Below are 26,854 nucleotides of genomic sequence, written 5' to 3' on the forward strand. Positions count from 1 at the left end.
AATTCTCCAACTATAATAGTGGATTTGTCTATTTCTCTTGACTATATCAGTTTTTGTTTCACATATTTTGGTGTTCTGTTGTTAAATGCATATTCATTAAGGATTATTTTGTCTTCTTGGAATAACCCTCTTCATCCCTGTAATTTTCCATGTTTTGAAATTTATACATATGCATATACTCCAGCTTTCTTTTGATTTGTGTTAGCATGGTATACCTTTCTCCACATTTTGTTGTTGTTGAAGAAATTGTGTTTAAGAAATATTTAAGAAATATTTTTAAAGGTGAAAATAACAAACTGGCATGCTTTCCTGGGAGAGTATCTTTTCCAGACTCTTCCTGCTTTCAGTGTGGCTAGTCTGGCAGTGAGACTATAGGGTGTGGAAAGTGAGGGCCAGAGTGTTGATATTCTGTTGGTTTAAAGCCCTGGCCTCTATTTTTTTTTTTTTTTTTAAAGAGAGACAGCACAGAAGTAGGCGGAGGGGGAGAGGAAGAAAATCTCCAGTAAGTTCTATGCTCAGCACAGAGCCTGATGTAGGTCTTGATCCCATGACGATGAGATCCTGACTGGAGCCAAAATCAAGAGACAGACGCTTAACTGACTGAGGCATCCAGGCACCTGTGGCCTTTGTTTTTAGTGAGAAATATTTGAAAAGTAAAGCATATAGGCTCAGTCATAGAGAAATATCTTCCTAAAGGTACTGAGATAAAAATGAAGCCCAGTGATGTTCACTGTTTGTACTTTTGAGTCTTTTTGCTTGTTCTAGCACTCTTTCTTAGGGAGTGCTAATTCATTTAACTATCTATCTAGCTATCTAATTTGTGGTTAACATATATAGTCAAATTGCCATTTTAACCATTTTTAAGTGTACAACTGAATGGTGCTCATCATATTCAAAATGTTGTGTAAATATTACCACTATTTGTAAAATTTTTAATTTTTTCTTTTTGACAGAGAGAGAGATATCACGCAAGTAGGCAGAGAGGCAGGCAGAGAGAAAGGGGGAAGCAGGCTCTCCACCAAGCAGAGAGCCTGATGCGGGATTCGATCCCAAGACCCTGAGATCATGACTTGAGCTGAAGGCAGAGGCTCAACCCACTGAGCCACCCAGGCACCCCTGTAAAATTTTTTAATCACCCCAAACAGAAGCCCCTGTAAAACTCTAATCTACTTTCTGTCTTTATTAATTTGCCTGTTTTAGCTATTTTCATGTAATCATATATTTAAAATTTTGTATCTGTATTATTTGACTTAGCATGTCTTCAGACATCCCCCAGGTTGTAGCATATTATCAGAATGTCATTTCTTTTCATGATTTAATATTCCATTGTGTGTATATACCACATTTTATTTATCTATTTGTAAGCTGACAGACACTTGGGTTGTTTCCAATTTTTTGGCTGTTACGAATAATGTTGCAATTAACACTGATGTGTAAATATCTGTTTGAGTCCCTCTTTTTCATTCCTTCGGGTATATACCTAGAAATGGAATAACTGGGTTATATGGTAATTCTATCTAAAATTTTCAGGAACATGTGTACCTGGCTGACTTGGTCACTGGAGCCTGTGACTCCTGCTCTTGGGGTCATGAGTTCAGGCCCCACACTGGGTGAAGAGCTTACATTAAAGAAAAAAAAATTAGAGGCGCCTGGGTGACTCAGTTGGTTAAGCATCTGCCTCCGACACAGGTCGTGATCTCAGGGTTCTGGGATTGATCCCTGCATTGGGCTCCCTGTTTGCGGGAAGCCTGTTTTCCCTCTCTCCCTCCCAACCGCCCCCCCCCATTCAATGCTCTCTTGCTCTCTCAAATAAATAAATAAAATCTTAAAAAAAAAAAAAGGTAAAATTTCCAGGAACAAACTATTTTCCACAACAGCTGTACCACTTTACATTCTCACTGGCAATGTACAATTCAATTTCTCCACATCCTTGCCAACACTTTATTATTATTTTTTTTTTTATAAAAGCCATCCTAGTGGGCATGAAGTAGTATCTCACTGTGGTATTGATTTGCATTTCCTTAATGACTAATGATGTTGAGTACCTTTTCATTTGCTTATTACTTATATATCTCCTTTGGAGAAATGTTTTTTCAAATCTTTTGCCCATTTAAAAATGGGTTGTCTTTCTGTTGTTGAGCTGTAGTTCTTTATAGATTTGTATATTAAGCCCTTATCAGGTATATGATTTACATATATTTTCTTCCATCCTGTAGGTTGTCTTTTTAGTTTCCTGACAATATTCATTAAAAGCTTTTAATTTTTTTCAACACTTTACTTTTAAGTCACCTCGACATACAAGGTGGGGCTCGAACTTATAACCCTGAGATCGAGTCACATGCTCCACCAATCAAGGCAGTCAGACACCCCCAAAAGCTTTTAATTTTGGTGAGGTAGAACTTATTTTTTTCCTTTGCTGTTCATCCTTTGGTGTCATATTTAAGAATTCACTGACAAGTCTGAGGTCATAAAGATTTATCCCTATATTTTCTTCTATGAAGTTTATGGCTTTAGCTCTTTTACTTAGGTCCTTCCCTTTACTTTTAGTCTGTGTCTATATATATACTTTCATTATCATTTGTTTCCATGATTTTTTTCAATTCTTCTTTAATTTCCCAGTTGACCCATTCATTCTTTAGAAGGATGCTGTTTAGTCTCCATGTATTTGGGTTCTTTCCAAACTTCCTCTTGTGGTTGAGTTCTAGCTTCAGAGCATTGTGGTCTAAAAATATGCAGGGAATGATCCCAATCTTTTGATACCGGTTGAGTCCTGATTTAGGACCGAGGATGTGATCTATTCTGGAGAATGTTCCATGTGCACTAGAGAAGAATGTGTATTCTGTTGCTTTGGGATGAAATGTTCTGAATATATCTGTGATGTCCATCTGGTCCAGTGTGTCATTTAAGGCTTTTATTTCCTTGCTGATCTTTTGCTTGGATGATCTGTCCATTTCAGTGAGGGGAGTGTTAAAGTCCCCTACTATTATTGTATTATTGTTGATGTGTTTCTTTGATTTTGTTATTAATTGGTTTATATAGTTGGCTGCTCCCACGCTGGGGGCATAGATATTTAAAATTGTTAGATCTTCTTGTTGGACAGACCCTTTGAGTATGATATAGTGTCCTTCCTCATCTCTTATTATAGTCTTTGGCTTAAAATCTAATTGATCTGATATAAGGATTGCCACTCCTGCTTTCTTATGATGTCCATTAGCATGGTAAATTCTTTTCCACCCCCTCACTTTAAATCTGGAGGTGTCTTCGGGCTTAAAATGAGTTTCTTGGAGGCAACATATAGATGGGTTTTGTTTTTTTATCCATTCTGATACCCTATGTCTTTTGATTGTGGCATTTAGCCCATTAACATTCAGGGTAACTATTGAGAGATAGGAATTTAGTGCCACTTTATTGCCTGTAAGGTGACTGTTACTGTATATTGTCTCTGCTCCTTACTGATCTACCACTTGTAGGCTCTCTCTTTGCTTAGAGGACCCCTTTCAATATTTCCTGTAGAGCTGGTTTGGTGTTTGCAAATTCTTTCAGTTGTTGTTTGTCCTGGAAGCTTTTAATCTTTCCTTCTATTTTCAATGATAGCCTAGCTGGATATAGTATTCTTGGCTGCATGTTTTTCTCGTTTAGTGCTCTGAAAATATCATGCCAGCTCTTTCTGGCCTGCCAGGTCTCTGTGGATAAGTCAGCTGCCAATCTAATATTTTTACCATTGTATGTTACAGACTTCTTTTCCCGGGCTGCTTTCAGGATTTTCTCTTTGTCACTGAGACTTGTAAATTTTACTATTAGGTGACGGGGTGTGGGCCTATTCTTATTGATTTTGAGGGGCTTTCTCTGAACCTCATGAATTTTTATGTTCGTTCCCTTTGCCATATTGAGGAAATTTTTCCCAATAATTCTCTCCAGTATACCTTCTGCTCCCCTCTCTCTTTCTTCTTCTTCTGGAATCCCAATTATTCTAATGTTGTTTCGTCTTATGGTGTTACTTATCTCTCAAATTCTCCCCTCGTGGTCCAGTAGCTGTTTGCCCCTCTTTTGCTCAGCTTCTTTATTCTCTGTCATTTGGTCTTCTATATCACTAATTCTTTCTTCTGCCTCATTTATCCTAGCAGTGAGAGCCTCCATTTTTTATTGCACCTCATTAATAGCTTTTTAAAAATTTCAACTTGGTTCGATTTTAGTTCTTTTATTTCTCCAGAAAGGGCTTTTATATCTCCCAAGAGGTTTTCTCTAATATCTCCCATGCCTTTTTCGAGCCTGGCTAGAACCTTGAGAATTGTCATTCTGAACTCTAGATCTGACATATTACCAATGTCTGTATTGATTAGGTCCCTAGCCTTCGGTACTGCCTCTTGTTCTTTTTTTTGTGGTGAATTTTTCCACCTTGTCATTTTGTCCAGATAAGAGTATATGAAGGAGCAAGTAAAATACTAAAAGGGTGGTAACAACCCCAGGAAAATATGCTTTAACCAAATCAGAAGAGATCCCAAATCGTGAGGGGGGGAGAAAGGGGGTAAAAAGAGGTTCAAAAAGAAAGAAAGAAAAAAAGAAAAAAAAAGAATTAAAAAAAAGAAAACGAATAAAAAATATATAAAAAAGAAAAAATACATATATTAGATAAACTAGTTAAAAAACGTTAAAAAAGAAAAGGGTAAAAGTTTAAAAAAATTTTAGCAGAAGAAGAGAGAAAAAAAATGAAAAAGAAAAAAATTAAATTAACTGCAAGACTGAAAAAATCACAGGGAGAAAGCCATGAGTTCCGTGCTTTGCTTTCTCCTCCTCTGGAATTCTGCTGTTCTCCTTGGTATTGAAACCGCACTCTTTGGTAGGTGAACTTGGTCTTGGCTGGATTTCTTGTTGATCTTCTGGTGTAGTGATTCTCAAGTGTCTTTGCCCCGGGCGGAATTGCACCGCCCTTACCAGGGGCCGCTTGGGTTTGCTCTCAGGAGCTTTTGTTCCCTGAGCGCTTTCCGTAGAGTTCTGGAGGACGGGAATACAAATGGCGGCCTCCTTGTCTCCGGCCCGGAGGACCCGAGAGCCTGGAGCCCCACTCCTCAGTGCGCCCTCAGAGAACAGCGCCCAGTTACTCCTGTCTGCCTGACCTCCGGCTGCGCTCTGAGCTCACCAAGACTGCGACTGGTTCAAGGTAACACCGAGCTGTGATCTTACTGTCAGCTCTGTCTCTGTAGCCGGCTTTCTCGTTCCAATACCCTCAAGCTCTGCGACACTCAGACACTCCCGATCCTTCTGTGACCCTGTGGGACCTGAGGCCACGCTAACCCCGCGTGGGCTTCGCCCCGGTTTAGCCTCTGGAGCGATGTCCCTCAGCGGAACAGACTTGTCCTGATTTTGTGCTCCGTTGCTCCGCCGCTTGCCGGGAGCCGGCCCCTCCCCCCGGGGTCTATCTTCCCGTTGCTTTGGATTCACTTCTCCGCCGGTCCTACCTTTCAGAAAGTGGTTGTTTTTCTGTTTCCAGAATTGCTGTTCTTCTTCTCTTCGATCTGCCGATGGATTTTCAGGTGTTTGCAATCTTTAGATAAGCTATCTAGCTGATCTCCTGCTAGCCGATGTAGTCTCAGCCTGCTACTTCTCCGCCATCTTGACTCCTCCCTCTGTGTCTATATATATATATATATATATATTTTTAAAGTTTTTTATTTATTTGACAAAGAGACAGATCACAAGTAGGCAGAGAGGCAGTCAGAGAGAGAGGGGGAAGCAGGCTCCCCGCTGAGCAGAGAGCCCAATGCGTGACTCTGATCCTGTGTCTTTATATTTAAACCGGTTTCTTGCAGACAACAGTTTCTATTAAAGATTTTTATATATTTTTTAAGATTTATCCATGGGGAAAAAAATGGGGAGCCTGGGTGGCTCAGTGGCTTAAAGCCTCTGTCTTCAGCTCAGATCATGATCCCAGGATCTTGGGATTGAACCCCGCATCGGGCTCTCTGCTCAGCAGGGAGCCTTCTTCCTCCCCTCTCTCTGTCTACTTCTCTGCCTACTTGTGATCTCTGTCTGTCAAATATAATAAATAAATAAATAAATAAATAAGATTTATCCATGGGGAAAGGTAGGGACAGAGAGAAAGGGAGAGAACTCTCAAGCAGGCTCCCTGCTGAGCATGGAGCCTGATCCAGGGCTGGATCCTAGCACACTGAGATCATGACCCAAGTGGAAATCAAGAGTTGGATGCTCAACTGACTGAGCCACCCAGGAGCACCAGTCTCTATCTTTTATTTATTTATAAAAAGATTTTATTTATTTATTTGACAGAGAGAGAGTGCACAAGTGGGCAGAGAAGCAGCGGGGGGGTGGGGTGGGGGGGAGCAGGCCCCACCGAGCAGAGAGCCCAATGCAGGGCTTGATCCCAGGACCCTGGGAGGGATCATGACCTGAATCGAAGGCAGAGGCCTAGGCACCACTCCAGTCTCTATCTTTTAATTGGCATATTTAGACCATAACATTTAAAGTGATTACTGATATAGTTGGAATAATATCTACCATATTTATTAACTATTTTCTATTCATACTTGTTCGTTTTTTTTTCATTTTTGTCTTTTTTTAAGATTTTATTTATTTACTCGACAGAGAGATAGAGAGAGAGCACAAGTAGGCAGAGAGGAAGGTGGAGGGGAGAAGCAGGCTTCCCACTGAGTGGGGAGCCCCATGCAGGGCTCTATCCCAGGACTCTGAGATCATGACCTGAGCCAAGGCAGCCACTTTAACCAACTGAGCCACCCAGGTACCCCCTTTTTAAAAAAATCTGCTCCCTTTTTGGCCATCTCTGGCTTACACTGATCTCTTTTTATTTAATTTTCTCTCTTATCAATTATACTTCTCTCAAAAATTCTTTTAGCATTTGCCCTAGAGTTGCAGTATACATTTACAATGAATCTAAGTTCAGTTTTAAATAACTATAAGTTCATAAGATGCCTTATAATAGTATTCTCAATTTTTTCCTTTCCTTCTGTAACATCATTGCTGTCATTCATTTCACTTATCTTTAGGCTATAATTACTCAATATATTGCTACTATTATTTAAAATTTCTTAAAAGTTTGTTTGTTTGTTTTTTATAGGGAGGAAGAGAGAGAGAATATCTTAAGCAGGTTCCACGTCCATCATGGAGCCAGAAGCAGCACTCGACCTCACAACCTTGAGATCATGACCCAAGCTGAAATCAAGAGTTGGATGCTTAACTGAGCTAACCATGTGCCCCTAAAATTTTATTTTTATGTAATCTCTACACCCAACATAGGGCTCAAACTTACAAACCCGAGATCAAGAGTCACATGTATCAACTGAGCCAGCCAGGTGCCCCTGCTATTATTATTTTACTTTAAACAAGCAGTTTTCTATTAGTTTAAGTAAGAATTTAAAAAAAAAAAGCCCAAAGGTTTTATTTTACCTTTATTTGTCTCTTTTCTAACATTCTTCCTTTCTTTATGTAGATCTGAGTTTTACATCTCTATTATTTTCCTTTTCTCTGAAGGACTTCTTTTTTGTTTATAAGTTTTTTTTTTTCTTTAAAGATTTTATTTATTTATTTGATAGACAGAGATCACCAGTAGTCAGAGAGGCAGGCAGAGAGAGAGAGGAGGAAGCAGGTTCCCTGCTGAGCAGAGACCCCCAATGCGGGGCTTGATCCCAGGACCCTGAGACCATGACCTGAGCCAAAGGCAGAGGCTTTAACCCACTGAGCCACCCAGGCGCCCCTCTCTGAAGGACTTCTTGCAAAGAAGGTCTATCAGCAATAAATTTCTCAGTTTTTGTCTGAGAAAGTATTTCTCTTTTATTTCTGGAGGATAGTTTATTTGGATACAAAATTCTGTTTTTTTTTTTTTTTTCAACACCTTACATATTTCACTTCATTCTCTTCTTGCTTACGTGGGTTTGTGAAGTGATGTAATTCTTATCCTTGTTTCTCTATAGGTAAGGTAGTTTTGTTCTCTGGCTTCTTTCAAGATTTCTTGGTCTTTGGTTTTCTGCAGTTTGAGTATGATGTTTAGGAGAAAATTGTTTGGTGTTCATACTTGGTTTTCTCTGAGCTTCCTGGATCTGTGTTCTGGTGTCTGTCACTAACTGGAAAATTCTGAGCCATTATTACTTCAAATATTTCTTTTGCTCCTTTAGTTCTTCTCCTAGTATTCCCATCATGTATATGTTGGGTATCTTTTCTTTTTTCTTTCTTTCTTTTTTTTTTAGATTTTATTTATTTATCAGAGAGAGTGGGCGAGAGAGCAAGCACAGGCAGACATAATGGCAGGCAGAGGCAGAGGGAGAAGCAGGCTCCCGGTCGAGCAAGGAGCCCGATGCGGGACTCGATCCCAGGACGTTGGGATCATGACCTGAGCCAAAGGCAGCTGCTTAACCAACTGAGCCACCCAGGCGTCCCTTTTTTTTTTTTTTTTTTTTTAAAGGTTTTATTTATTTATTTGACAGAGAGAGATCACAAGTAGGCAGAGAGGCAGGCAGAGAGAGAGGAGGAAGCAGGTTCCCTGCTGAGCAGAGAGCCTGATGCGGGACCCTGAGATCATGACCGAGCCGAAGGCAGCAGCTTAACCCACTGAGCCACCCAGGCGCCCCGGGTATCTTTTCTAATTGTCCTACAGTTCTCAGATATTCTATTCTTAGGTACCCCATCCCATCATTTTAAAAAATCTTTGCATTTTGATTTAAGCAGTTTCTATTGACATTTATAATTTAAGAATTTGGAAATATTCACATGGTTCAATGTTAAAATGACACAAAAGGTAAATAATTAAAAGTTCTTTCTTCCCCTCACCTCTGATGCTCATTCACCCACTTCTAACCCTATATGCAGTCAATATTATGAGTTCTTGAATTACCTTCCAGAATACTCTACGGATAATAAGAAAATACATTATCTAGTTCCTCTCCTTAAAAACAAACAAACAAAAAACCCCACAAATGGTAGCCTAGTATACAAAGATTTGCGTGTTTCCCCCCACCCTCCACATATCAACATATCTTGGAGATTCTTCCACATCAGTATATAAAGCTCTTCTTTCCTATTAAATGGCTGCATAATATTCCATTTATGGATGTACAGATCCACAACTCCTTATTCAAAACCCTTTGAATGTGTTTTGGAATTCAGAATTTTTTTTACAGAAAGATAATTTATGTATGCATTATACATAATCTTTGCAGTGGGCTTGGGGCAAGATCCCATAATTAAACACACTGTGAATGAATAAATATTCACACTAGTTGGGATGAAGAGCAAAATAAGTATTGCTATTTATCAATAACAGCTTTAAACTGAGAAATGAAATGGTGTGATATAGACCATAAATACTTGGTATTCTTTATTTCTAAGAAAACATTCAATAAAACCTAAAACCTAAAACCAAACTAAATATTTCTATATACACATGCCTAAATATTTGCTACATTTGGTTTCTCGAGGATCTTGGACAAAAGGTTTCATCAGGTTTGTTATTATTGTCACCAAAGATTAGAATTAGGTATTTAATGATGGGCCAGGAATGGGGTTCTTTAATGATAAAGCAATACTACACTATAATAGATGTCCTTTAAAAATGTGTAGTTCTAGGGTAATGTATCTAATATGGTTTTCGAGATAAGCAGTCTGCTTAATTAAGTAAGCAGATTTAAGATCTTCACTGCTAAATGCATATTATTCAAGGCCAAGTAAATGCTCATACATTTCCCCCGTATTACCTATGGAGATTTTTTCCATCTGTTATATCTCACTACTAGTCTCATGCTTCTTTGGGTTAACACCATTTTAGCAATTTTTCTATCTTGCAAGAAATGTACAATAGGCACATACTTTATTCAGTATTTTTTTGATATCTGATTGCTCTATCTCAGTGATTCTACAACCTTAGTGAACATAAAAGTCATCTTGAGAATTTGTTTAAATATAGATTTTTGGGCTTCACCCACAGAGATTCTGGAATTCTGGGAATTCTGGGAATTCACATTTCTAACAAGCTTCCAGTTGTTATCAATGTTGTTTGTCCACTGACTACACTTTCAGTAGCAAAGTTCTGACTTATTTAGATTTCTAGTCAATAAAATTCTAGTGTCTACTTTTTTGTTGACTTCATGGTAGGTAGAAGCTTCTTCATCATAGATATTCAGATATTTTATACTATGATGCTTCTTAAATTTCCACAGCCAATTCTGATATTTTATACTCACCTTAAATATGTTCAGTCCTTCATGACATAGTCTAGCTTTTTTCATGACCAAAACCCAATCAGGGGCATAGTCACACTACTTCATTGTTGAATCTATACAATCACGGTCATTTCAGCATCTTCATTTTTCCCCCTCTGAAATCTGTTCTTCATTAGTTCTGGTCAAATTGGTGAAACTTCAACACTATATTTTTCAAGTCATATGTTGTGTTAATTCTCACACCCTATTCTTTAGTAAGATGCCTCACAGACATACCTGGTTAAGCTTCTACACTAACTCTATGTTCTGTGCTACTGAAAATGATGGATGCTTCCATTTCTTCTTATTCTTATCTTCAATTTTCTGGACATTTTTACAGGACAATTAAACTCAAATGGACAAAATGACAACAACACAAACAGAGAAGGCAACACATTACTGGTGAACAGCAAAGATATATGTGACTAAGAGTGCTGAGGAACAACTAATGCCTAATGTCAGTGGAGGTGAGGTTTTGCTGTGAATCTTAAAAAAAGTTTGGATTTTCAAAGTTTTTCAGATTTTGGAATTCCATGTTAGAGATTTTGGACATAATATACTTAATCAGCCTCCTATTGATGAATACTTAGAATATTTCAAATATTTCACAATTAAAAACAACACTGGACCAAATAACCTAGTGCAAACATCATTTCACGTTTGGGCATAAATACATTTGTAAGATAAAATCCTGGAAATGAATTGCACAAAGGATATGTGCACTGTAATTTTCATATATATGCCAAATTGCCCTCCACAAAGGATTACCAATCTATATTCCCAGTCCACACCTTTGCAAACACAATGTTTTATCAAAATGTTTTCTTTTATTTTGAAATAACTTCAAGCTTACAGAAATGTTTCAAGAATAGTACAGAGAGATCTTTTCTTACCCCTGAAGAATTCAAAAGTAATGATACCCTATCACTCCTGAATAGTCTACACTTCTGGCAAGCAAGGAAACTCTTCTACATACCCATAATACAACCATCAAAATAAGGAAATTAATATTGATATATTACTACCATCTACCACAGATCCTATTCAAGTTTCACCAATTGTTCCAATAATGTACTTTATAGCAAAGAGATTTCAAACAAGATCATATGTTGTATTTAATTTTTCCTATCTCTTTAGTCTTTGTCATTTTGGAAAAATTCTTCAGTCTTCCCTTGACATTCATGACCTTGACACTCTGCAGATTAAATTAGTTATTTTGTAAGTATGCCCTTCAATCTGGGTATGTCTGATGTTTCCTGAAGTTCTTATAGCTTCCTAACTGGTGATATATAATTTTGACTTGACCCATTTCTGATGGTCTTAACTGTGATCATTTGATTAAAGTGATGTCTGCCAACTTTCTCTACTGTAAAGTTACACATTATCCCTTTGTGATTGACAAGTATTTTGTGGAAACATACTTTGAGATAATGTAAATATCCTTAATCAAATGTTCACCCACTAGTTTTAGCATCCATTGATGTTTCTAGGCTGAACTAAGTATTATATATAAATACAGTCTCTCTCTCTCTCCCCCTCTAAATGCTATATTCTCATTTCATCATTCTTTCCACAATCATCAGCTGGCATTCTACTCTATTCTTATTTGCTCAAACCAGTATAAAACTCATGGATAAAACTATTTTATTCAATGAGTTATAATAAGTTGTCATCATTACTTAACTATGCATTTATTTATAGCTTTATTGAGGTATAACTGACATATAATCATCACATATTTTAAAATGTAAAACTTGATAAATTTTGACATATGTATACCCCCAAGAAACTATCACTACAGTCAAGATAATGAACATACACATCACCCCCAAAGTTTCCTTGTCACCTTTGGTGATCCCTTTTTCCCTTCCAACATAGCTTGCCCCAGCTCCCATTCCTGTGAGACTCCTGATCTTCTTTCTGTCACTATTGTGTGCATTTTCTAGAATTTTATATAAATGGAATAAAACAATATGTAGTTTTTACTTTGGTCTAGCTCCTTTCACTTAGCAATAATTATTTTGAGATTCACCCATGTTGTAGTGTGTATCAACTTTTATTCCTTTTCATTTGAATATTTGTAGTATTCCACCGTATGGTTATATCACAGTTTGTTTATCTGTTCACCTATGGATGTGTATTTGGATTGTTTCCAGTTACTGGTTATTAAAAGGAAAGCTGCCATGAACATTCATATTAAATAATTTGTACAGATATGTACTTTCCTTTCTTTGCATAATATCTAGGAATGCAATGGCTGGACTGTATGTATAAGAGTTCATTTAACTTTTAGGAAATTATGAAATGGTTTCTCAAAGTGGTTTTGCCACTTAAGTTCCTGCAAGTTAGTATATGAAGGCTCCACTTGCTCCCCATCCTTGCTAGTCCTTGCTATAGGTTCTTGTTTTTTGTTTTTATTTAGCCATTTTCTTATTGTGATTCTATTGCATTTCCCTAAGAACTAACAATATTGAACATTTTTTCATGTGTTTATTTTCCATCAGAGTATCTTCTTTGGCAGAGTATCTCTTCATATCTTTGCTCATTTAAAAAGTGGGTTATTCATTTTCTTATTACGGAGTTTTGAGAATTCTTTACATATTCTGGAGGCAAGTCTTTTTTTTTTTTTTTTTTTTAAAGATTTTGTTTATTTATTTGACAGACAGAGATCACAAGTAGGCAGAGAGGCAAGCAGAGAGAGAGGATGAAGCAGGCTCCCTGCTGAGCAGAGAGCCTGATGCGGGGCTCGATCCCAGGACCTTGAAACCATGACCTGAGCCGAAGGCGAGGCTTAACCCACTGAGCCACCCAGGCGCCCCTGGAGGCAAGTCTTTTATGAGATATATGATTTGTAAATATTTCTCCCATCTGTGGCTTATCTTTTCTTTCTCAATAGAGACTTCATAAAGCAAAAGTTCTTAATTTTGGTTAAGTCCAATTTATCAATTTTTTCTTTTATGGATTGTACTTTTAATGTTTTATCTCCAAAATCTTTGCTTACCAAAAAAGGAAAATGATTTTCCTAATATTTTCTTCTAAAAGTTTTATAGTTTTAGTTTTTTACATTTAGATCCTTGATCCATCATAAGTTAATTTTTGTATATGTTGTAATATTTGTTGAAAAGACCATCATTTTTCTCAACAGAATTGGCTTTGCCCTTTATTGAAAAAACCTGACCACATATATATGAGTCTACTTTGGGACAATCCTTTTTCATTGATTTGTTGTCTAGCTTAACACCAATAATCCTATTTTGAATACTACAGCTTTATAATAAGTCTTGAAATCAGGTAGTGTTAGTCTTAATACTTTTATTTTTCTTTTGAGAAGTTGTTTTTATTTTTTTATTTTTTAAATTTTTTTTAGATTTTTTAATTTATTTCAGAGAGAGAGATCACAAGTAGGCAGAGAGACAGGCAGAGAGAGAGAGAGGAGGAAGCAGTCTCCCCGCTGAGCAGAGAGCCCGATGCGGGGCTCGATCCCAGGACCCTGGGATCATGACCTGAGCCGAAGGCAGAGGCTTTAACCCACTGAGCCACCCAGGCGCCCCTGAGAAGTTGTTTTTGGCTATTCTAGGTCCTCTGCATTTTCATACAAATTTTACAATCGGATAGCCAGTATCTATCCCAAAGGCTGTTGGGATTTTGACTGGAATTGCATTGAATCTATACATCAATTTGTAAAAAATCAACATTTAATAATGTTGAGTCTTCTAATCCATTAAATGTAGTATGTCTTTCCATTTACTTAGGTCTTCTTTCATTTCTCTCAGCAGTATTTTATGATTTTCATTGTATAGGTTTTAGACATCTTTTGTCAAGTTTATTTTCAAGTATTTCATATTTTCTTTACACTATTTTAATAGTAATTTTTAAAATTTCAATTTCTGATTGTTCATTGCTGGCATATTGATTTCTATATATTGATCTTGTATCCTGCAACCTTGCTAAATTCATTATTAATTCTAATAGCTTCTTAGAGATTTCATAGGATTTTTCTACATAGATGAGCATGTCATCTGAGAATAAAGACAGTTTTACTTCTTCCTTTTCTTTTTACAAAATATTTTATTTTAAAGTAATATCTACACCCAATGTGGGGCTTGAACCCACAACCCAGAGATCAAGAATAGCATGCTCCATCAACTGAGCCAGCCAGGCACCCCTACTTCTTCCTTTCTAATCTGGGTATCTTTTATTATTATCTTTTATTGTCTTATTGTACTGGATAGAACCACCAGTTTGATATTGAATGAACAATATCTTTGCCTTGTTCCTGATGTTAGGAAGAAAGGATTCAATCATTTACCATTAAGTATAAGAGTAGTTGTATCTTAGATATCCTTTATCATGTTGAGGAAGTTTATTTCTTTTCCTAGTTTAAGAGTTTTTAATGTTCTTATTAGGGATTAATGTTAGATTTTTTAAAATCCTTTTTCTGTATTATTAAAATGATAAAATAACCCATGGGTTTTCGTTTTTACTCTATTAGTACGGTGAATCACAATGATTGATTTTTGAATGTTAAACTAACCTTACATTCTTGAGATAAATCCTACTTTGTTGTGATGTTTTATCTTTTTAAAATATATTATTGGATCAAGCTGTAACATTTTTATTAAGAATTTTTATACCTGGGGTCGCCTGGGTGGCTCAGTGGGTTAAGCCTCTGCCTTCAGCTCAGGTCATGTTCCCAGGGTCCTGGGATGGAGTACCGCATCAGGCTCTCTGCTCAGCGGGGAGCCTGCTTCCCTCTCTCTCTCTCTTTACCTGCCTCTCTGCCTACTTGTTATCTGTTTGTCAAATAAATAAATAAAATCTTAAAAAAAAAAAAAAAAGAATTTTTATACCTGGGGTGCCTGAGTAGCTCAGTGGGCTAAAGCCTCTACCTTTGGCTCAGGTCATGGTCTCAGGGTCCTGGGATCGAGCCCCACATCTGGCTCTCTGCTCAGCGGGAGCCTGCTTCCTCCTCTCTCCCTGCCTGCCTCTCTGACTACTTGTAATCTCTATCAAATAAATAAATAAAATCTCAAAAAAAAAAAAAAGAATTTTTATACCTATGACCATAAGGATATTATTAGTTTGTAGTCTTCTTAGGATTTTTGACTGGTTTTGGTATCAGAGTAATGTTGGCTTCATAGATTTAGCTGGGAAATATTTCCTCCTCTTCAATTTTCTGGAAAAGTTTGTATGGAATTGTTATGTTTTCCTTAAATAGTTGGTAGAAGTTACCAGTGAAACCATATAGGCCTGGATTTTTTTTTTGTAGAAAGGTTTTTAACTACAATTCAGTTCTTTTTGATGTTCAATTCTATTTATTATTTTTGTGATAAAATATATATAACATAAAATTCACCATTCTAACCATTTAAGGGTACAATTCAATGACATTAAATCCATTCACAATGTTGTACATTATGGCCACTATGCATTTCCAGAACTTTGATCATCCCAAATAGAAACTCTGTACTCATTAAATAATAACTAACTTCCCCAGGCTCTGTGTCCTACTTTCTGTCTCTATGAATTTCTCCTCTGTTTTGCTTTCTGTCCCTTTGAATTTATGATATTAACTGTGGCCACTTTACTCAAGTGATGTCTACCAGGTTGCTCTATAGTAGACTTGTACTTTTTTTCCTTTGTGATTGATTAAGTGCTTTGTAGAGAGATACTTTGGGACTACATAGATATCCCCTTCCTAATAAAATGCCCTCTAGTTTAGCAACCACTGATGTTTCCCTGCTGTGGCAGTTCTAGGTACCTCATATAAGCAGAATCATATAATATTTCTCCTTTTGTGTCTGTTTTATTTCACTTAGCATGTTTTCAAGGCCCATCCATGTTGTAGTATGTATCAGAATTCTATTCTTTTTTATTGCCAAATTAATATTCCATTGAATGCATAGATCACATTTTGTTTATCTCTCCATCTGTTTATAGATGCATTTCCAACTTTTTGCTACTGTGAATAATGCTGCCATGAACACTGATGTACAAGTATCCGAGTCCAAGTTTTTGTTTCTTTTGGGTATATACCTAGATCATCTTTATTCTTTTTTTTTTTTTTTAAGATTTTTTTTTTTTAAATTTATTTGACAGACAGATCACAAGTAGGCAGAGAGGCAGGCAGAGAGAGAGAGAGGAGAAGGAGGCAGGCTCCCTGCTGAGCAGAGAGCCCGATGTGAGGCTCCATCCCAGGACCCTGGGATCATGACCTGAGCCGAAGGCAGAGGCTTTAACCACTGAGCCACCCAGGTGCCCCGATCATCTTTATTCTTGAGTGAGCTTTGGTAGTTTGTATATTTCAAGAAATTAGTCCACTTCATTTCTGTTGTTTAATTTATTGACATAAAATTGTTCACAAATTCCTTTATTATCATTTTTATGTCTTTAGAATTTGTTGTGATGTCACCTTTCTCATTCTTGGGATTGGTGATTTTTTTGTCTTCTTTTTTTCTTGATCAGTCTGAATAGAGATTTCAATTTTACTCTTCTTTTCAATTTTTTTTTTAAAGATTTTATTTATTTATTTGACAGAGAGAGATCACAAGTAGGCAGAGAGGCAGGCAGAGAGAGAGAGAGGAGGAAACCGGCTCCCTGCTGAGCAGAGAGCCCGATGCGGGACTCGATCCCAGGACCCTGAGATCATGACCTGAGCCGAAGGCAGCGGCCTAACCCACTGAGCCACCCAGGCGCCCTACTCTTCTTTTCAAACAGTGTTTTGTTTCATTGATTTTTATCTACTGGTTTTTTTTTCCTATATTCTGTTTATTGATTTATGCTCTTATCTTTATTATTTCCTTTCCTTTGCTTTGAATTTCATTTCATCTTCTTTTTCTGGTTTCCGGTTAAGGTGGAAACAGAAATCATTGATTCGAAACATTTCTTCTTTTCAGATACAGCATTTAATGCTAAAAATTTCCTTCTAAGTAAAGCTTTAGCTATATTCCAAAAACTATAATATGCTTTTCTTTCATTTTCCTTCAGTTTAAACATTTTCTAATCTTGGGTTTTTTCCCTTGGTCCAGTGAGTTATATGAAAGTATGTGGTATAATTCCCCCCGATTTGGTGGATCTTCCAGATATCTTTTTATTGTTGACTTCTAATTCAATTAAGGTTGTCTGAAAACGTTTATTTCACCTTTGTTTTTGAAAGATATTTTCAATGGTGTAGAATTCTAGGTTGACGGTTTTTTAAAAGTATTTTATAGAATTTCCTCCACTTTTTTTCTGGTTTATACTGTTTCAAGTGAGAAACTTGCTCTCACATTTAATCTTTTGTATATAATATGTCTTTTTTCTCTAATTACTTTTAAGTAAGATTTTCTCTTTTAATACTGGTTTTAAACAATTTGATTATGATGCCCCTTGATAAAGTTTTCTTTGGGTTTCTAGTGCTTGAGGTTAATTGAACGTCCTAGATCTGTAGTCATCTGATCCTGCTTGGAATCTGATACTCCATGCCACACCACTGCCAACATCACCCCCACATGGATGCCTATTAATAAGTTTATTGATTTTTGCCTATAAGATTGGTGAATAATGTTATCTCAGGGTAATTTTAATTTGCATTTCTCAAGGAAGTCCAGGTATTTAATTGTTCAAAAGTTATTCATATCTTCTTTTCTGTGAACTGTCCAATCATATCCTTTGACTGTCTGATCATATCCTTTGTTCAAGTTTTGTGTTGGTGTATTGATCATTTTCATATTTATTTATCTGTATCTTTTACCTTTTCCATAATGAACATATATTTTTTGGGCAATAAGACACAACCTGAAATTATTTTTTAATAAAAAGTACCTTAAAATATCCATAGTTTCCTAGTATCAGAAAAATATTTGCAACCCACACAAGCTAGTATTTCATTATAGCTTCTCAGGGGCTTGTTTTCATTTCTTTTTGTGGTGAAACCTACCTAGCTAACAGGGAGGTAGTATGTGAGTTTGAAAATGTGAGAGTCCATCTTAGCTGCCTATCTTCGGACAAGGAGCCCTGGAAATATCACAGACTCTCATATCTATAGAGATTTATAATTCTTAGTCATGACTTCACTGGATCTTCCAACGGCCCTGGAGAGGCTGATAGGTTCACTGACAATGAATCCCATTTTATAGATTTTGAACCTGAGGCTTGCAAAGACGAAGTGACTACATCATATGGAAGGTTAAATTTAGAAGTTATCTTAAAGATGATTTCATTCTACATACTCGGCATCCCACAATTAGTAACAAAGGCAAAACTCTGTCTTGGACCTGGGTGCTCATTCTAATGACAGCAATCAAAGTGGGGATCCCTATCACTCTAAGAAGTCAAGAATAGCTTTTCTTCTTTAGGAGACCACAGACCAAGTGCTTGATAGACCATGAATGGGCCAGCATAGTGGGGGTGCTGGAGCCTAAGTTCTATCTATGCTCACCTTTGGCAGCGGTCAACATGGTGGAGGCCAGTTCACATTGCTGTGATTCCAAGTGTCCAAGCGTGAACCAGCGAGGATAACGGCTGGGCACCACAGACACCACATGGTGAGGGTGAGAAGTGTCGCCTGTAGAAGTTGAGTTTTCTAGAACAGGTAACCTAGAAGACCCAGGGAGAGTCATCAGCCACCATCCAGACCCTTTACATTCTGAGCCACCTTAGAGAAGTTTGTTCTTTGCTGGGGAAGAACTGTGCAAGAAAGGGTTAACTAAGAGCTTTAAAGATTGTTTCTCTGTTTTTTAATGTAGGCTCCATGCTCAGGATGGAGCCTAATGCAGGGCTTGGACTCATGACCCTGAGATCAAGATCTGAGCTGAGATCAAGAATTGGACACCTAACTGACTGAGGAACCTAGGCACCCTGAGCCTTAAAGGTTTTAAAACTTAGAATACTATACTGTATGTGAGGTGAATGTCTGGGTACTTGTAGAACTCAAGCTGAATACTTTTTACTGCAAATAGATTTGAAAGGCAGTTCAAAAGCCCTACAATTATTTTTTAAAGTATAAGAAACATATGCTAAGGAATCCTCTGCAGTCTTTTTCTGGTTGAAGTGAAGAGCTCTCTCAGCCTTCTGATCTAACTAAAATTCTTCTGTATGGTCTACTGCATCCTAGAAGTCCACCTGCCTAAGGATCCTATTCTAGTTTGAAAACAAGATCCTCATAGCTTATTGTTCTCAAGTTCTGGTATAGAAAGACTTATTTTTATTTCTTCTAGATGCATTTGGTGACCTCTGCCTAGGAGCCATGACTCATTTGAGCTACAGAAGGGCTCAAACCCATTCTCATGCTGCCTAATGGGCCCCAGAGACAAAGATACTCAGGTCTTGGGTGCTCCATATCTACTAAAAACTTAGGGGCTTTTTCAGGTGACCCACCAGGAGTACAACCAGGGAGCCAAGTGAGTCACCAGCAAGTCATTCCAGACAGGAATCCTAGATAATAGGAATATGACTGAGTAATTTTAGGGTGTGCTTGGTCCAGTATTTTCAGGTCTAATAGAAGAGACAAAGAGGGAAAGAGAAGAAAGTGAGATAAAGAAAAAGAGCAGTGGAGATTTCTACTTTGATGGAAGCAGCTAGGCTGGGAAAGGGCTACCCACCTCATGGCACGTAAGGCTAATTTATAGGACAGGTCTGGATCATGAGGCAGCAGAGCTGAGAACAAATACTTGGCAAAGGTATGCATGGGAACACTCTCTCGGTGAATGACTTCTCCTAGACCACTGAAGGGGCCTCCTGCAGGAAGAAGATAGGACAGCCAGTTATTTATCTACATGCTTCTATTTGCCAATCTAGACTTGAGCTATAGGATCCTTCACATGTTTGCTAGCCCTGGGAACTTGAACTATACTTTAATGTAAAAAATGATTCTGTACAGTACTCTGTTACAGAGAGGAACTCAGAGTTATAAGCCTAAGGTACTATGACAAAACCCTTCTCTACTTACCCTCCAGGAGTAAGATGCACTGTTTCTGCAGTGTTCGCACTAGCTCATCGTCCAGCTGCAGCTCCTGAAGTCGACTCAGGAGCTGTTCCTCGTTACGGCACACCTTGTCCTGTGTGTAGAGGCCTTCAGGCATCACTCTCTGCTGACCCATCCCCATCAGAGCAACTTCCAGGGCCAGTGACAGGTAGGACTCATGGCTGTTTGGGCAGCCTGTAGCCACAGGTACATGCTGGTATACAGGGGGCCTGCTTTCATTCATATCTGAGGGCAACATGGGACCAGATTCTTTAGGTCAGTTCTGTGGATTCTTTTGCTCCTCTCTCCCTCCCACTTTGGAAAACAGTTAGGTCAGGAGATGCCACAGGGAAGCTGAGTCAAAACCCCAGAGAAGTAAGGAAAATATACTGAAAAAAGATTACACAGAGCCACAGAGATTCCCAACTCCTTCCCAATATGTGAACTGGCTAGACCAGTTGGGGAAGAAGTGGATCTTATATTAAACTTTTGCTAACACATTATGTAATACATGATTATCTGTTGGGTTTTTTTTTTTTGTTTTGTTTGTTTTGTTTTTTGTCTATTTCACTAGAGTATGAGCATGTAAAGGGAAGAGACATTATCTTATTGCCCTGTGCATCTCCAGGGTCTGGTATGTGAAAAGAGCTAAGTGTACGTCCTTGATGAATATATTTCAAGTACAGTCTCAGGTTTTTGAGACGTAAGTGTCACTGTGCAGAGGAGACAGACCAAAGATGATGATTTCTTTTCAGGTGATTAGAGGGAAGATAAGGGCAGCTCTAGCTCAGATTGGGGACACCCACTGTATCTCTACCCAGAGAGATCCAAATCCATCCATTTAAACTATTACTTTGTAACACTTGCAACTTCTTTGTAATTATTACTTTCTATGTTCTACCTCTTGGGTTCAAAGTTTTAGAAAACGAGCACAGGTTTAAAGTCTTACAGGGGTTTAGAGTCTTGTTTCTTTTCTTTCTTCTTCACTTATCTGGTTAAATATTTATGGAAAACTATTAAATGAGCGGTATTGCACTAAGTGCTGGGATCACAAAGATAAGTAAGTCATAATTTCTACTTTCAAGGAACTGAAGTCTAGTAAGATAATCACTTGTAAACAAATTGTGCTGCAGTGGGCTAAATACCATAATAGATGTATGTATAAAATATGGTGATGGCATAAAATTCTGTCTCTAGTCCTTACTACACTGAGACTACTAAGATTCTTCCTTTCTAGTTCTATTATCACTGGTAAAATCAGAATATAACCATCATGAAGAAGAAGGTTCAAAGAAAATATGAGAGTATTATGCAATTGTAAGGGTTACACACACTCTTTTTTTCGGAAGTTCTTTTCCACTTCAAGACTGCTCCAAGACTTGGCCTCTGCCTCCTGAACACTATCGCTCTTCATACTCACTTTGGATCACACTCGTTAGGTATTCATGGTATGGAAGTGAGAGGAGCAAAGGAAAGCTGGCAAGGGGAAATAGGAGAATAGGATGGGGCCAGTCTACGGGGTGGGAAAGGAAGGTGAGAAAGAGATGAAGCCCAAGGAAACCCCTCAGGGTAGGTCCAATTTGGATAAGAGGACAAAGGCTGCAGGAAATGTAGACAGAGTCAGACAGGGAAGGGAGAGCTACTAAGGACAGTTCTGGTTCTTCTCAGGCTGACCCCTGTACCTGACACTTCCAGATAGCCATCATCATTCAGACGACAGGCCTCAGTCAGAGTGAGAAACAGGCAGCCAATGGGATCCAGGGGGTGGCCCACCCAGCCTTCCAGGTTTGTGATGGTTGTGGTTCCTCTCTGTAACAGTTCTGGAAAGAACAGATCCAAATTTTAGAAATTGATAGGGACACATTGCTCTCTGTCCCTGTCTGAGTCTTCTCATTAGCAACTTAAAAAAAAATCTTCCCCCATTGTCTCGCCTTGGGTGGTCACAAGTTTATTAGCTATAAGGTCTTGAAGTCTGCATTTAGACTTCTTGCTCGCAGCACACATAACGTAAATACAGTTTTACAGTTTAAAGAGGGTCTTATACCAGATCTTTCTGGGTCTTCCAACTGCCTGTGAGGGATGCAGACCAGCATTATTATTCCCATTTTGTAGATTAAAAAAACCCTGAGATTTATAGAGGTAAAGTGAGGTATTCCACACATCAGGTAGAAAACCCTGAAATTCCTTCCCTCCTGCCATCCATGAAACTTATAGCCTCTGAAGATCCTCATCAGCCCCAGCCTGAGAAGTTAAGATGGCTCCTTATCACTATACCTTTCTTCTGGTGCTTGTAGATTTCCAGCTGCCGTTGCTGCTGCAACCTCAGAGTATTGATAATGGCCACCGTGAGTCTGAGGGCCTCTTTTGGATAACCATGGGAGCGCAGAGCATCGACCCGAGCGCAGGCTGTAGGCACATGCTCTACCAGATGAGAAGAAAGTATTTTGGTTGGGTTAGATTTTCCAATGAGGAAAATTCATGTTTGACAAAGGGGGTTTGTGTTTTGCTCAGTTCCTAAAATTCAGCTGATATCTACTGTGTACCAAGACCCATGTTTTATCTTTTAAGAATACAGAGTTGAGGGATTATGGGCATTGGGGAAGGTATGTGCTTTGGTGAGTGCTGTGAAGTGTGTAAACCTGGTGATTCACAGACCTGTACCCGTGGGGATAAAAATATATGTTTATTAAAAAAAAATAAAAAAAAAAGAATACAGAGTTGAATAAGTCACAGGCACTACCTTCAAGGAGCCACCATGTGGCCTCTGTAGAGTGGAATGGTGTAGAAAGGAACACACAACTAGGATAATAAAATGTAGTACCTCTTTGTGACCTTGGACTATGAGAACTCAGTGGAGGTAGCAGCTAACTGCCTACAGAGAAAGGCCTCATTTATTAATCCTACATTCCTGAGAACCTATTTTATGCCAGTTTGCTTGACAGGCAAGGGAAATACAAACGTAAATAAGAAATGACCACTTGCTCAAAGACCTCACAAATGATACATAAATAGATCATTATAAAACAGTTAAAAGTAAACAACATGATAGTAATATATACAGAGCAAAAATAATATTTGAGCAGCACTTTGTAGAACTAGCAAGATTTTAATTAGGTAGACAAACAGGAAAAGGCATTGCCAGCAAAAAAGAACATATAAGCAACGGCATATAAATAAAACATAAGAAGTATTCTATAAAGCATCTTTTGAGTATAACAAATAGTTCTGTGCAGAGTAAGTTATGTCACCAGAGACTGCCTAGAAATGTAGAGTATGATATGCCATACTAAGGAGACTGGATTTAACTTAAGGATAATGGAGGGCCTCAAAAGCTTAAAAATGGGCAAGTGATTATAATGAGATTAATGGTTCATTGGGCGATTTTTAAAAAATTTAAATAGGTTCCATGCCCAGTGTAGAGCTCAATGCAGAGCTCAAACTCATGACCCTGAGATCAAGACCTGAGCTGAGATCAAGAGTTGGACACAACCAAGTGAGCAGAGCAGGTGCCACCATTTTGTGATTTATTTTAAAGATAACATTAAGGGCGCCTGGGTGGCTCAGTGGGTTAAGCCGCTGCCTTCAGCTCAGGTCATGATCTCAGGGTCCTGGGATCGAGTCCCGCATCGGGCTCTCTGCTCAGCAGGGAGCCTGCTTCCCTCTCTCTCTCTCTGCCTGCCTCTCTGCCTACTTGTGATCTCTGTCTGTCAAATAAATAAATAAAATCTTAAAAAAAAATAAAAATAAAGATAACATTAAAAGTCAGAAATAACTGCAGAAAATTTGAAAATACAGATAAGCAAAATATAAAATAAAAATCAGAGATAACCATTATTTCCAGTATTGTGTGTATGTATGCATTAAGTATGTGTGTGTATATATATTCTGATTATGTATATATATACATGGAATGATATGATCATTATTTTTTTAAGATGTTATTTACTTATTTGTCAGGGAGAGGGAGCACAAGCGAGCAAAGGCAGAGAGAGAAGCAGGCTCCCCGCTGAACAGAGAGCCTGATGTGGGGCTCGATCCCAGGACCCTGGGATCATGACCTGAGCCAAAGGCAGCTGCTTAACCGACTGAGCCACCCATGCATCCCTTATTATTATTATTTTTTTAAGATTTTATTTATTTATTTGACAGAGAGAGATGACAAGCAGGCAGAGAGAGAGGAGGAAGCAGGCTCCCTGCTGAGCAGAGAGCCCGATGCGGGGCTCGATCCCACGACCTTGAGATCATGGCCTGAGCCGAAGGCAGCGGCTTAACCCACTGAGCCACCCAGGCGCCCCCCCTTATTATTATTTTTTAAAGACTTATTTATTTTAGAGAGAGAGCATGAGCAGGGGGAGGGGCAGGCAGAAGGAGGAGAGAGAGAGAAAGGGAGAGATGGAGAGAAGCAGACTCCCCTCCATGTTGGAGAGAGCCCAACGTGGGGCCCTATCTTACGACCTTGAGACTCTTAACAAACTGAGCCACCAGGTGCCCCCATGGGATAATACTATAATTGTTTTGTAACTGGGTTTTTTCTCTGAATAATGTATTATAAAGTTTTTTTTTATATCATTAAATATACTTCTACAACATTAAAAATGCTGATACACCATTCCTCTGAAAATATGGATATAATCCACTGAGTCAATCAATCCCCTACTGTTGGACATTAAGACTATTTCCAATCTTTCTCATCTGTACATTACTTACATCCATGCTCTAATAAAGCCCCTAGCTTTATATATATTCTTAGTTAATTATAGCACAGGATAAATTCCTAGATGTAGAATTCCTGGGTCAAATGGTATGAATGTATTTTAACAGCTTTTGATAAGCATTATTGACAGGGTATAAGCACTTACATTCCTACTAGTAGTAAATGAGAATAACTATCTCCATGTAACTTTTCCCACACCATAAACTAATTATCTTTACTTCAAAAATCTCTGACCATTTGACAATCAAAAAATGGTAATTCAGTGTTGTTGTTTTTTTAAAGATTTTATTTATTTATTTGACACAGAAAGAGAGATCACAAGTAGGCAGAGAGGCAGGCAGGCAGAGAGGGAGGTAGGCTCCCTGCTGAGCAGACAGCCTGATGTGCGGCTCAATCCCAGGGCTCTGAGATCATGACCTGAGCTAAAGGCAGAGGCTTTAACCCACTGACCCACCCAGGTGCCCCAATTCAGTGTTGTTTTGATTTTCACATTTTCACCTTTGATTGCTGACGAGATGCATATGATTTCATACACTTGTTAGATTTATGTTTTGGACGTGTTAGATATGGGAAGAGGCAAGGTGACGAAAGGAGACTTCGGGTAGTGGCCCACAGTGAGTTTGGGCAAGGCTTTTAAGAGAGACAGGGACATATGCATAGTCAGCAAGTTTTTTTTTTTTTTTTTTAAAGATTCTGTTATATTTATTTGACACAGAGAGAGAGAGGCCACAAGAACACAAGCAGGGGGTGCAGGAGAGGGAGACGCAGTCTCCTTACTGAGCAGGGAGCCTGATGCGGGGTTCAATCCCAGGACCCTGGGATCATGACCTGAACCGAAGACTGACGCTTAACCAACTGAGTCATGTGGGTGTCCCTGCATATTCAGCAAGATCTTGAGAAAGACAAAGAAATGTAGTGAAGGATGAAGGTAAGGAATTGGGAGAAGATATAAAAATAAATGTCATTGTTGACATACATACATTGTTGTAAGACTCAGAAAATGAGTATTTTTTAAAAGTGTCTGTTTTGGAATGAGCATCCTGTGATAAAGCAAAGAAGAGATTGACATACAGCCAGAGGAATATTTAAACCCACAATGGAAGAGCTCTGTTCCTTTATAATGAAGGAAGGAAGGAAAGGTGGAGAGGAGGAAAGAAGACAGTTTGGTGACAAATGCAGATAGTGCTCTAGCTACTAGCACAGGGTAATTTAAGTTTCGGAGTTAGTGCCTTTTTGTAAAATATATTAATTTCAGAGTGGATTATAACATTGCTCTGCAACTGCTGACTAACTATGAACTGATGTTTAATGGTTTTATGACTACTCTTTGAGATTTACTAACTCCTTTCCCCTTCTAAAACTCAGGAAACAACACAAATTCCTCTGTTTGAGGTCATTATACTTCAGCTAAATACACATGGAAGTAGCTGAAGCTTCACATAAATACGCCGAGTCCCTAGTTAAGGCCCCAAAAGATCTGTCCAAATTGGAATTGTGTTGCCAGCCCCTATGTAGTTCTGGCCTGGCACAAGGTAAGACTGAGCTCTGAAATTCTTAGAGGAGAGGAGAGGTACACTTACCAAGCCACAGCGGCTGGCCTTGGGAATTAAACAGTAGTCTCTCACTTTCCTGCTGGCAGGCAGGAGCTGTATATATATCGCTGCTTATTATTCGCTGTAAGTGGCTGTCCTGCCAATGTAATTCACGGCCCTCGATGGCTCTAGTGAACACTGTTCGTCTTGGTCTGGATAAGGAGTCTGGGGAAAGAAAGACATGCAGCAGTTCAGTGACAGGTAATCTGAAGCTCTAACGCTTATGTCTTCTTCAGAGTGGGAGGATGAGAAGAGTAGTATGTGGCTTCGTGAGAGCAGCCACTCTGCCATCTGTCTGGGTGCTTGTTGTGCTGCCTCTTTATCGGCTAGCCCTTAATGTGGTTGTGCCCTCTATGGCAAGATCCTTTCTACAGAGACCTAT

The 26,854-nt window shown here is 38.4% G+C and overlaps 1 protein-coding gene across 1 annotated transcript in view; it reads right to left on the bottom strand.

Annotated features, from left to right (window-relative positions):
* Window positions 1-26,854, bottom strand: part of ZSWIM5 (zinc finger SWIM-type containing 5) — a 217,976-nt gene that overhangs the window by 5,974 nt on the left and 185,148 nt on the right. The window contains exons 6-11 of the mRNA XM_004741536.3: window positions 26,461-26,637; window positions 22,441-22,587; window positions 21,849-21,986; window positions 20,152-20,412; window positions 19,805-19,940; window positions 18,643-18,800 (exon numbers count right to left, since the gene is read on the bottom strand). Of these exons, the coding sequence (XP_004741593.3) occupies window positions 18,643-18,800; window positions 19,805-19,940; window positions 20,152-20,412; window positions 21,849-21,986; window positions 22,441-22,587; window positions 26,461-26,637 (1,017 nt within the window). The remainder of the gene's footprint in view (window positions 1-18,642; window positions 18,801-19,804; window positions 19,941-20,151; window positions 20,413-21,848; window positions 21,987-22,440; window positions 22,588-26,460; window positions 26,638-26,854) is intronic.

This window comes from Mustela putorius, unplaced genomic scaffold, assembly GCF_011764305.1.
Source record: "Mustela putorius furo isolate JIRA1106 unplaced genomic scaffold, ASM1176430v1.1 tig00003853_pilon_pilon_pilon, whole genome shotgun sequence".
NCBI lineage: Eukaryota > Metazoa > Chordata > Mammalia > Carnivora > Mustelidae > Mustela > Mustela putorius.